General features: G+C 41.4%; 1 protein-coding gene across 2 annotated transcripts in view; it reads left to right on the forward strand.

Annotated features, from left to right (window-relative positions):
* LOC139300186 (alpha-1,6-mannosylglycoprotein 6-beta-N-acetylglucosaminyltransferase B-like) overlaps positions 1-12788 on the forward strand; it is a 50920-nt gene extending 38132 nt beyond the window's left edge. The window contains exons 11-18 of one of the 2 annotated variants that reach the window (XM_070923197.1): positions 467-597; positions 2299-2304; positions 3573-3728; positions 3863-4009; positions 4181-4297; positions 6705-6779; positions 11456-11727; positions 12590-12788. In XM_070923197.1, the coding sequence (XP_070779298.1) occupies positions 467-597; positions 2299-2304; positions 3573-3728; positions 3863-4009; positions 4181-4297; positions 6705-6779; positions 11456-11727; positions 12590-12788 (1103 nt within the window). The remainder of the gene's footprint in view (positions 1-466; positions 598-2298; positions 2305-3572; positions 3729-3862; positions 4010-4180; positions 4298-6704; positions 6780-11455; positions 11728-12589) is intronic. The other variant, XM_070923198.1, reaches the window with a different exon arrangement.
* The last annotated feature ends 496 nt before the right edge of the window (positions 12789-13284 follow it).

Consider the following 13284-nt stretch of genomic DNA (forward strand, 5'->3'; position numbering starts at 1 on the left):
TTTTCTTTGTGTGTGCAACCATTCAGAGTGTTGTTTTGTGTGCTGAAAGCTGTAAGCTGTGGCATATTAAAGCTGCAATCCAAAACTCTCCCATTAAAAGTGTAGCAAAGACGACGGAGAAGAAAGTGCTCCTGTAAAGTCGTTTCACCTCATTGTTGGTGCGCGATGACAGTCAACCAACCAGGTGATGTGAATGCAAACTAGCTGTATTGTTCGTTGGACTTTGAAAAGATGTGTTTTAGCACACTCTGCCGTACAAATGAATGGAATAATAACTCATAATTAAACATTATGACTTTGAGCTCTGCAGAATTCCCTCCGAGCTCCTTTTTGTTCTCTTTTCCTCAACATGCACAGCAGTCTGGATCTCCACAGCCGCTTGTTTACTCTTAATCACATTTTTTTGGAGACATGAAATTGGACTTTGTAACGTTGTATTGCCAATTGCTTTGTTTGTCCTTGCCAGCCCACACTCCAGATAACTCTTTCATGGGTTTTGTGGCGGAGGAGCTGAATGAGACGGAGAGGCTGAACATCCAGCGGAACAAGGTTAACAGTATGGCTGTTGTGTACGGCAAAGAAGCAAACATGTGGAAGGTCAGTTTCCCACAATAACCGCTGGATTCATAACATGTTGGCATCATGTTTTCTTGATTATCACCGTAGCTATAGCTACATACACTCAGTTGTCAGTCAATATTACACCTAGCTAAAACTAAGTCTAATACAACAGCCTGTAATAAATGTTACCATCTTACAGGTTATAATGTTCAGTTTTTGATGATTCAACTTTATGGTCATTTTGGATGCTGTGTTTTGTTGTGTTGTTGAATTATATTGTGTTATACTGACAGGTGTTTCCACCCCATTTGCATTAATAAGGGTAGACTAAGTGTACCTAATAAACTGGTAACTGAGAGTGATGTGATATGTGAATTGTTAACTGTTCAGTTTCAAAGATACCAACAAAGGGACTTCTGATCTACACTTTCTTTTTTCTAATTTGGGGGCTTTGAAACAACACTTACTGTACGTGGCTTTGCGATGAAGAATTGAAGAATTAGAAATAGATTAAAGGGGCACAAAGAGTCAAAGAGACACAAAGAATCCTGCATGCTCCTGTTAGAAATGAGTGATAAACGCTTTTCAAGACTACACAATGAGTCTCATTCCTCTTGCTAGATGCCATGTGCCCCAGAGAGTAACAATACATGGTTTATCATATTTTATAATAAGGCTAGAAATCATAGAAAAAAAGACACTACAGAACTTGCCTCACAATCATCATGTTTTTAAGTTTTCTTCAGTATCAAAGTAATCCAGTGATAGTTGTCTATACATCCATGGGTACAGTGCAAACAGGAACTTTTAACAACAAATTCGGCATACTTTTAAATGTGTCAATTTGCCAACATTTAAACAAATATAGGCTACAAATACAGTGCTCAAGTTGTAGCCCACAGCCAACTGATTGACTCCATGGCAACATTATACTTCCTGTTTAAGTCACCCAAAGATCCCCAGATCCACAGTCTTTATTTTGTCTGAGGGGGGACATAGTGTCAGACTTTGAAAACCCCCGATTTAGAGGAATCACTATACTCTATACATGACCGATAATGACTGACTGAATGCATATGTTATAATATGCTTTTTGCATCCATGAGGTTCTTTGAGTGTGATAAAATCAGGAGAAATGTTAAGTTTGGAGAACTTTTGAAGATCACTGTCCTTATAAACCTTCACAGCATACACTATGAAACACCCACTAGATGCTATATTTCCTGCAAACAAGTTAGTCCTCCAGGAATTTGGCCTGAAGTGTGATGGTAAAGGAACAATTGTTTTTGTTTGGAGTAAATTTTCCCTTCGAGCTACTGGCAAGGCTTCTCGCTCTTACTGTAACTTTGAAGTGTGCTGCAGCCTCCCCCAAGGTTTGGTTCACTTGAATCTGACTGCAGCTTTGTTCCTACACTGCCGTAACATCCCGTGTTTCACAGAACAACTCGAGCTGCGACGTAATCTTTGAGTCTCAAAGATTGCTGTCTCTCCAGACAGTGAATACCCCTCGTTGATGGCAGCCTCTTCCTCCACCTCAGTTTTGAGGTTCACACGAGAGATTTTGGGACTGTAAATGTCCTATGAGAGGAAAAATGACTAATACTTCATGTCATATTCTCTGTTTTCCTCTACATCTGCCTCTCTCTCCTCACTTCCCTCCTCTTCACACTTCTGTTCTTCACCCTGTACTATTCTGCATTCATCATCCCATGATGCATCATTGATGGATCCCCACAGCTTCAAGTAAGTACACTTTTCAATTCTCTAAATGCCAAAACTCAAGACTTTTTTTTAGACTTTTTGTTGCCTAAAAAATATTTTCCACTTCAGTTGTTTTGTAAGAGCCTAACTTATATATTTAAAGATATCAGAGGCTTGTTTACAATGACTTCAAATATGTAAAATATCTCCCAACGTCTAGATCTAAAACTAAAAATATGAACTTTTTCTGGGATGTAGCATAGAGAAACATCATTTAAGATGTTTACAACATTTAAACAAGATGTTTTAAAAACAGAACAAAGTTGATTTCTTGATACGTTCTTCTGTAAGAACTGGTCACAATAGTAAATCATTGTAACTCCCATGAATCGAAGAATGTTTGAGATTTTTGGGAGGAGTGTTCCTTTAAGTAAAAGAACGTGATTTCATCTGCATGTTGCTTGAAGTCGTTAAAATGGCTTAAGATGAAAAATGAGAAATAACACTCGGATGACATTTATAAATGATTTATGCCTTGAAGACATAGCATTAGTGAATAATTCATAACATTCCCAGAAAGACTTTTGGAGATAAACTAATTCAGTTTTAATCAGCAAAATGACTCAAATTGTCTCCACAGGGCAACACAGAAGATATACGTTGATTTAAGTCTTTCATAACTTCACAGGTACTGGATAGTTACCAGATGATGTTAGTGCTAACAAGAGCAGACTCCGCTCATCAGATCCATCATACTCTTGCCCTCCCCAACACCTTTGGGCTTCTCTCCTCTGCACTCTCAAGAGTGGTGGTGTGTAATACTGATGAATCTGTTCCATTCATTTATCTGGTCATGGCAGCGTCTGTGCTGCAGGAGAAACTGAAGAAAGCTGGCATCTTCAGATGTTGTCTGCGCAGTCGTATGATCAATCAGCTCAGAACAACGTGCTTTAACTTTGAACTAAATCGCCATGACAGGTGCTGCTTCAAAGACGTCTCATATTTAGTTGAATCGGTATGGTATATGTCAGTTTTCAAAGCAACATAAAACAACTAACGGCTCTACAAAGACGCCAAATAATCATGTACTTATTTGATACGTCAAGGGGAACAGTCTTGAAAACCAACACACAAAAAAAAAGCGAGTAGTCAGAGGCTCAAGCTAACTGATGGAGTTAAGGTAGACTGAAAAAACAGTAATTTGAAGGCAAATGAAGACGACCCACCTCTGGAGCGGCATTAGTTACTTTACATCATACGTCTTTTTTAAGTGCTTAACTCATTTTCACTGCCTCCTTTATACCTCTCAGGGAAAGGAAAAGTTCCTGGCCATTCTGCATCGCTATATGGAGATCCATGGGACGGTGTACTATGAGACGCAGCGTCCCCCAGAGGTGCCTGCCTTTGTCAAGAACCACGGTCTGCTGCCTCAGCAGGAGCTGCAGCAGCTCCTCAGAAAGGCCAAGGTGGGAACATCACTGAGGCTTTCACGTTTTTATGCTTTTGTAGACTTTTGTAACTAAGTCAGTGTTGACCTGGATATGAGCAGCTCAGTGTACGGACTCATGATCTCCTCTTCCTTGTTCATATTCCTTTCAAGCTGTTCATTGGATTTGGCTTCCCATACGAAGGTCCCGCCCCTCTGGAGGCCATAGCCAATGGCTGCATCTTCCTACAACCCAAGTTTAACCCTCCACATAGCTCTCTCAATCATGAGTTCTTCAGAGGGAAGCCCACCTCCAGGAAGGTAGATGCACTTCTAATATCATATATCCCCACGCTCGCCACCATCAACCCAGTTTACACTTTGCATTATAATGCAAATAAGTGTGCATTGACACTTCCACCACTCTCAGATCTTGACTTCAGTTGCTGTTTTATTGTGATTGTGAATATATCCCATTTATTCCTCCCTCAGGTGTCCTCTCAGCATCCGTATGCAGAGCAGTATATTGGCAGGCCGCATGTCATCACCATCGACTTCAATAACTCTGAAGAGTTTGATGCAACCATCCGTGAGATCATGAGGATCAATGTACGTTAAGTTTTTGGTGTTTGCCTTCCAAACTCATTTGAAATAATGCTCTTCTAATATTATAGCCTCCCAGAGTACATTTTACTCTGCTGCATAATGATAATGGCAATGACAAGTTGCTCTTGCACACCCCATAGTCTAATTTGACCCACTTTTGAAGCCTTTAATAGAGCTCTTAATCATGGCATGCGACATTACAGGAAAATGCTTAGCTGGCTTCCTCTCTGCTCTCCGCACTGCTAATTGCTTGAGATATTGAGCGGCTCAGTAGGTAAACTGTGCCCACACCTGGGTTTACATGGCAGCTTTCCAGAGGCCAGCCCCACAGGCAGAAAACATTATCCACAGCAGATCACATTAATCAATCACGCTGTGCTCAATCTGTCACCAGAACAACACTGAGCTACAGCCAAGCCTCTCGCGGTGCCAAGATGCATGTGTGCCTCTACCTGCCAGGTGTGTTAAATAGACCTTGTGTTTCCCGCTGATAGAGGCACAATGAAGTACCAGTTGTGGCTCTGGTAAACGCTTAAAAAGTGGATCCTGGGGGAAGGAAAAACAATTCTAATCACACAGGCTGACTGGGCAGGTTTCACCTTACATTTGAAAGATTAAATGAAAGTAAGAGCAGCTTTATTTTCTGTGACAAATATGCCTGATGTGTTGTCGATTCAGACACAGTCGGGGGGGAAAAGTGCATATAATTTGTCAGTTGCAATCGTGGCGGATCTTAATGAATTTGGACACTGGTCAGTTGTGTGAAATAACTAACAAGACAGATCATACTCTGAAATGCTAGGCATGTATAGTAGATTAGAAGATTAATACCAGTAGCATATCTGTACGTACGAAAGTGTGACGCTATCACAAGCAGATGGTTAGCTTAGCACAAAGACTGAAAGCAGGAGAAGACAGCTAGCCTCGCAAATAATTTCCCAAAATGTCGAACTCTTCCTTTAACTTATTTAGTATTTGAATAATAGTAGTTCAGTATGTGTGATGCACTGTTTACGTTTAACTATAAAGTTATGTACATATAGATGTCTGCTAGCACAGCACAGTTGGCAGTCTGGGTGCCGTACAGTGAGTTTACTCGTGTATTCAAAGCCCGCTGAGCACAAAACGTTCTTTACTCACCACATTTTGGGATAAGGTTTGTTCGCAGTGCTGCTGCTGCTGCTGCTGCTCGTGTTATTGATGTTAGATAGCTTCTTCTGTCAGTGAGCTCAAGAGCTGCCTGAAACACTCTTGCCTCAGATTTTAATGGCACCATGGCAACAGTGCATGATGGAAAAGAGGAAAGACGCACTAAAATGTCTGTGACGCCTGCCCCGATCTTACTCGCCAGCTGGGTTTGTGTGTCTTTCTGTGGACATGGCTGCTCCCAGCATCACTCACCTCAGGAACGGGGGTGAAGTTTCATTTCATGTCATCGATGATGGTGTGAAATAATGAATGTAGCTCACATATTTTTGTGGCCGAGCAATGCAGTCAGTTTAGGTATATAAATTGCGCAGTCATTTTAAAAAATATTTTCTGCTGCTGAATTCAAATCGCCCTCTATGAAGCATTTTGTTTCTCTCTCTCTCTTTCTCTGATTCTATCATATAAAGATGCCCAAAAGGCAAATTGCATTGCAGAATAGCTGATGAAGTGCCAGATACATTTCATTAAACTCAGATGAAATAAAGTAATAAGCGAGTGCTAAAAGGAACACAACACTAAAAGGAACCATTTATCAATTTAAAAGCCTGAGTGCTTTTGTGGCCTGATAGTAAACAATGAGATCTCACTTCAGTTACCACGGGAGACACTCTGCAGCGGGAATCCTGACAGAATGCATCCCATCCTGATATATTTCATGATTATTTATGTCATCAAGCCACAATAGGTTTTAAAATGCATTAATTACTCCCATCTCTTCCTGTCGCTGCTGCGTTCTCAACGAGGCTGTTTGGGTAAAACTATTGATCAGTGCTCTCTCTGTGAATCTTAATCCATCGCCTGCCATCAAAAGGTCCGACAATGAGTGACAGCAACACTGATAACTGCACCCAAAGGATGCCAGAGTGCACAGAAACACCAGCCTCCTCCGTGCTGCTGGGTGACCTGTGCTCTGCTGTCAGTTGAGTCCATTGTTTGACATATTGACGCAGTCATCACGAAAAATAATGAAATCAATTTTCAGAGCTGTCACCTGTGATGTATGAGGTCATTGATTTTAATGCGAGGCTTGTGGCATGATATAAGCCTTTCACAATTACGCTAATGAATATGTCAGCTTTGATTAACTATCAGATGCTTATTTCCTGTAATTACAAAAGCACACACTTGCACACACACACACACACACACACACACACACACCCTACTGTTTCTTCATCTGTGTGCACATCTGTGTTTGCAGGTGGAGCCATTCCTGCCCTATGAGTACACCTGTGAGGGGATGCTTGAGAGAGTTCATGCCTACATTCAGAACCAGGTGGGTCTCAAAACTCGATCTGAGTTATTTGAAGGTGCACATGTCGCCTCCCAGCTGATTAGGTTGGTCACTGTTTGGTGGTGTGAACAGAACATAGAAATAGATGTGAAGATTCATTGGTCAGCTACTTGTGTGTCTGGCTCAACTACTGTGGCTCTTGCAGGTTGTAACGCCCTCCAGTAACCTGTGTTCATAACAGACCAGTGCAGTAACTTGAATCAGTGACTGAAGCTATTACAGCGTCAGTGCTATTTCATTGTAGAGACAACACACACAGAAAGCTAGCGTTACAAACTGGAGGTGAGGAGTTTGAAAGATGTGGGCATTTACCAGGCTAACAAAAATGATGTATGTAGGATCCAGTGAGCTTGACTCATATGATTTTAAGTCAGGACATCTCGGCCTCTGCAGAATGGATTTGGGACATTCTTTTTAAAATGTGAATCTTGTGACTCCTTTGGGGAAGTGAATATTAAATCCCCTTAAAGGTGACGTGTGGGGTTTTCCTGTAAAACATTTGCAAAGCCGATGTTTCTTTAAAGCTTGAAACCTGCATTGTTTACATCCATGTTTACTAACACTTCCTTAAAAACCTTAAAACCTTTTAAAGTATACCTTGCATTTGTTGTTTGCAGCCAGTGTAAGCAAACGCAGTTGCCTGCAAAAAAACGTAAACAGCTGACCACACAAGCTGCAAATGGAAGCTGCCATGTTTGGAGTTTCCTGCGCTGAGCGTACGGGAGCATGTGGGGATGTTGGTTATATATTTTTCAGAGCCACCTTTGAAGCCTTCGGGCGTTGAGTGTTTGATAATAAAATCATAGCTTCTGCTTTGAGTATTCGTTTAAATAATTTGTGACTGATGCATCTGCAGTTTTAGCAGCGCAGATGATTTGACCTTTTTTATGTGCCTCAAACCTCCGGCACATATCATAGAGCCACGTCTCCTTTATAGCTGATACATGCAGGTACTTTGCATTCAGTATGATGTGACGTTTGTAGCAGTGTTTGTGTTACTGATTCATTTGCTTCATTTTCCATTAAGTTGTTTACAATATTACAGTATTTTCTTTGCACCCAGTGAATCTGGGCCAAGCTGCTCCATGTTCAGGTGTACTGGCTCGCGTCCTTGGACTCTTTGTAGTGTGGACCACTTCAGGTGCAGCTGGTTGGTTGTGTGGTGTCACTCGTGACTCTCCTGGCCTTCAGCTTTTCCATCCACCTACAGTCTCCTCTCCTACAGTCAGGAATGTGCCTAGATGGTACAGTAGTAACACAATACTGGGACAGAATATGAATGTGGGACGGAAGCGTGACATTGAAGCACTAGAGTGGAAGACAAAGGATGCGTGTGTTCACCTCTGCTCATTAGGTCAGTCTTCTTCACCGCGAGGGTCTCAGCTTCTTTGTTGACAGCGGAGGCAAAATAATTGGCTCCTTTCCTGAAGCCTGAGCAGATTTAGAGGAGCCTACTGTTGCATGTTGGACTCTTGTTTCTGAGCCAATCCATTTTATTTCTTCAAGTGTTTCTGAAGCGTTTTTAGTCATTTATCATTCATCCATCTCTTACAGACAGAACAGATACACGCCCATTTCTTCGTGCTCAGAGTCTGTTACTTGTTTGAATCTTCGCCTTGACAAATGTGCGGTGTTGACTGTATTCTTTTCATTTCAGTGGTCTGAGGTAAATACACCTTGGACCACTGAAATGTTGGATGGATAAAGACTGATAATAGCTTAAGAAGTAAAACAGCAATTGGATTTTTACACAAGGTCTCTTCTCCTCCATTCACATGTCCATTGAGTTGTATATTGAACCCTTTCTGGGATTTTCTCAGTTGCTTGGCCACAATATTTATTCCCGCCTGCACAGTTTGGGTCAGCTATTAAATGCTTTGCAGGCGCCAGCTGCTATCTTAATATACTGCACGGTGACACATTTTTCTCAATGATGGTCCATAAAAATGGACTTATCCAACGTTTAACACGCATCAAAACGAGAATTAGTCAATGATCTCTATTTGATGTTTTTTCACTGTAATCCAGTGTGAGGACAACCACAAATAACAAAAATATATCCCCCACACACATGCACACATTTATATACTGTATATTTACAGACCTCGTTGTGGTCGTTGTGTGTCATCTAGCATGTTGTGATGGTTGGTATAGTGTCTGGCCATGGCGGGTTAAGGAAATGTGTTCTGTTCTGACACCATCTCGTCCCCTGCACACACACACACACACACACACACACACTGTAATCCAGTGTGAGGACAACCACACACACACACACACACACATTCAGTGTGCCGTGACCGACTGAAACTGTGACTTCTGGCCTGGCATGTACAAGGTCAGACTCCCAATCAGAGTCCCCTTTCTTTTCTTCCACTTTTCTTAACCTTCTCTTTCCCCATTTCAGACTTTTCCAATTTCACTTCTAACTTCTCAAGTCACTCTCAACTCTCTACCCCCTCCGCCCCCTTTTCTACTTTCTGACTGAATCTGTCGTCCTCATTATCTCCTACAATAACTTCCTCTCACCTCCGTCCACTGGCAGAGCTCCAGTCCCACTGTGAACATACAATATACAGTATACACTTATGGCAGCTCAGTCTCTCCCCCTGTAAACACTGTCTGTATGATGGCACATACAGCAAAGCACAAATGATGCATTTCACACTTTTAGCTGTCCTCTTGTTATTTGAATTTCTTTTGTATAATTGTGGAGAAACCATTCAACTGAAAAATACCTTGATTGACATTTCTCATAAACTCAAGAGATGTACAGGTGCAGTTTGTTACTTCTTTTCAAACACACACATTTAAAGAGAGGAAAGAGACAGAGGCGTTTGTTTACTTTGCTAACCATATGGAGTAGTGCAGTTATTTCTATTATTAAAAGACAATTAGCAAGGACAGTTTCTTGTGAGGAGCTGTGGGGTCATCCATCAGCACATCGTGGCTCAATAAATCAACAATAAATGGTGGCTCCAGTGAAATTGGATAAAGGCTAATAACCAGTGTAAAAGGTTAATGAATGAAAAAGATGTGTTTGTTTGTATAAGCCTTCTTTCCAGCCAACACATTTTGACATGTCACAGTAGGAAAAGCAAAGGTGTGAATAATAAGATTAATGTCTGCTGAATTCCATTTAGCTGCTTCAGTTTCAGGTCCTGGTATTGTGCATGCTGGCTGACTGTCATTACTTACTGGGACACATGAATAGAACTGAGCCGTCGTTAATGTTAATGACATCGCTCAGTCTGTTGGAACGTGCAGTGGTGTTAAATAAAACATGGATCAGTAAACAAAAACAGAAATTGCCACCTATCATTCACAGGATCTGGAAACCAGGTTATGTGTCTTCATTAAATTGTAGCTCTTTAAAACATAGTTTGGGCCGTCAGTTCTTTCCATTTTCACAACACTTGACTCACCACTTGTTGAGATCTGAGAACGCAGCAACTTCACTAGAGTCCTGTAGGGCAGCAACAAGGCCAGTCACACGACCACGCAGGTTGTAATAGTCATCCCATCTGTTGCATTGGAAAAAGTGCGCACAACGAGAGCAAGTAGCTACACGAGACAGTAACAAGGTCTCATTTATGATTAAAACAGACAGTTCAGTTAATGACTTTTGCCTGCATGCTCTCTTCCAATTAAGCACATAACATGTACAGTACATGAACTGGTTAGTAACATGTACAGTACATGAACTGGTTAGTAACATGTACAGTACATGACCTGGTTAGTAACATGTACAGTACATGACCTGGTTAGTAACATGTACAGTACATGAACTGGTTAGTAACATGTACAGTACATGACCTGGTTAGTAACATGTACAGTACATGACCTGGTTAACAACCCTTGTTTCAGATTTTCTTGTCTTGTCGTATGTTCTCTTTGTGTAGACTCCTATCGGTATTAAAAAGACGTTAGGCTCTATAAACTCTATAATCACATATGGTTTAATGTGTAAATACATAGATACCATATTAACAATGATTACAAGAGAAAATAAAACCTAAGAATTGTGGGAATTTTATCTCAAGCCCCACATACAAAACCAAATACAAAAATAATGTAATTACAAAAAGTAGCATCTCCACACACCTCTGCTGTTCCATACCTCCTTATCTTCTCGTGTGTGTGTGTGTGTGTGTGTGTGTGTGTGTGTGTGTGTGTGTGTGTGTGTGTGTGTGTGTGTGTGTGTGTGTGTGGCAGAGATGGAGAGATTGGAAGCCTAGTTATTGCCTGCGGGCACTAGGAGCCTGTTTAATAAACGGGTCTGGAGGCCAGGGGGACATGTCAGAGAAATGTTATTACCTGGGTCTTATGAATAGCCCCAGCTCGTGGGGGGAATCTAATCAGGGCTCTCACCAGAGCCTAATTCTGCCTCTAGACCTCATTTGTTATTGGGTGGCATAACTGCATTCATATCATTTCTTGGAAGATTGACGAGGACTTGCGAGTTCTGATAAGCACTTTTGTATCGTTAATGACGGTTCTTTTGTTATTTCCTGTATCAGCTGTCCAGAAGTTGTACGTGTTGCAGAGCTCAATGTATAATTTGTTTAGTGTTTATTTTAGCTGACCGGTCAAAGTGTTTACAATATAACAAATAACAAATATTACTGCTCTGGGTCATTTTATCTTTGCACCTGCAGGACTTTTGTTCCCCTGAAGCTCCGTTTCCGCCAGTGAACTCTTCTGTGGTTTGGCCGGGCAGCCCTCCCAGTCCTTTTGTCGTCATGCCCAACTCAAGCGTCCTAACCTGGTCCTCCAACGCCAGCTACTACACATCCTGGCCACCCCTCAGCGCACTGCGGCTTTTGGCCTCGCAGCAGGGCCAGTCGTGTGTGAAGGCGTGCCAGAGTGCAGGACTAATCTGCGAACCCGCCTTGTATCGGTTCATCAACATTAAGGAGGCCTTCACCGCGTAAGATGCTTCTTCATTGGGATGATTTGTTAAACGACAATGAACGATTTGGCCCGAAACATTTTTTTTAATCTTTTCATTTGCTCCTATTGACACACGGCCATGAAAGATAACACTGTATTATAACAAAATAGTCTTTTAGCTTGCATTTCTTAATGTAACAGAATTTTAAAGAATCTGTATGTATCAGAGTGAAAATATTGTTATTATGTTCAAAGTTATTTAAATATGTTTTTTTATATGTATAAACAATTTTTGTAACAATTTTGTTTTTTTAAATTACAAAGAACAATAGACGTACATTTGGATCATGTTGATGTTTATCATGTTTATCGTAACATTACTATCGTGTTTGAATGTGAAGGTGCTGTAGATTCACTGATGTGATGTACAACTGTGTTCTTGCCCAATGCGCCATCAACAGCATTGATTATTTTGTGAAAGGCCTCGTCAGGACCTATTTGAAAATGAAACAATGCATCTCAAAGAGCTCTTCCTGCAACAACAATACATTTGACTGACTAACTTTCCCTCCACACAGTCTCATGCCTCATTTGCACTTCTCGTTTCAAAATTATGCAGCAGCACAAAGTGCAGAAGAAGACATTAGCTCACCCTTTCCCTGTAATATCTCTCCTCATTCCTTGAGGTCCTAGAGCAGCACTGTAACATTAATATTAAATATGTTAGTGGAATAATCATTGATACCCCCTGGCACTCCTGCTAACATTAATATTAAACATATTAGTGTGTTGTATTAGTGGAATGATAATCAATACCCTTGAAACATGAACAAAGTCTTTATAGTTACATGTACATCCTGTCAAACTGTGCCCTCCTCCTCCTCCGTCTGTGTTTCCAGGCTGGACTTCCAGTGTGAGGGAGTGGAGTCCGAGATGAACCACCTCTTCCCGGGCTTCTCGGCAGAGCATGCTGAATGTGGCCTGCAGCAGGATCCGCTGCTCTTCAGCTGTGCCGGCTCCAGCCCCAAATACCAGCGTCTTTGCCCCTGCAGGGACTATCGTAACGGCCAGGTGGCGCTGTGCAGAGACTGCCTATGACCAGAGGAGGACCTGTGGACTCTTTTCTAATACCTGGCGAGATCCCGGCTGCCCCATGAGACTCTCCTTGATAAGGAGGAAATGCTGTAACACATAAACAGTGACCTCTGACCGAGGACTGGCTGCCAAAGTAGGTACGATGGTATTACCTCTCAGGGAACTGCATGATTGTACTTTGAATCTGTTTGGTTTGAAGCCTCAGTTTAAAGGTTCACATGGCTGCTTTAGGAGCACAGTCTTTACAAGAGTCATGATGAAATGTGTCATTTGATGGATCAGTTAGATTAGTCAAGAAATCACGAGCAATCAAAAGGAAAGCTTTGATTTAAAAAAAAGAAAAATGCTTGAATTTCACAAGTGTGTTTACTCTAGTGTCGTGTGAATACCTACAGTACCATAGTGGAGTTTGGATATTTGTACTAAATGCACCCAAAGCCATTTACACCATGTTGAGATGTACTATTTTACTTGTCCTGTAATGAATATATTTGTAAAT

The sequence above is a fragment of the Enoplosus armatus genome, chromosome 17 (genome assembly GCF_043641665.1).
Source record: "Enoplosus armatus isolate fEnoArm2 chromosome 17, fEnoArm2.hap1, whole genome shotgun sequence".
NCBI lineage: Eukaryota > Metazoa > Chordata > Actinopteri > Centrarchiformes > Enoplosidae > Enoplosus > Enoplosus armatus.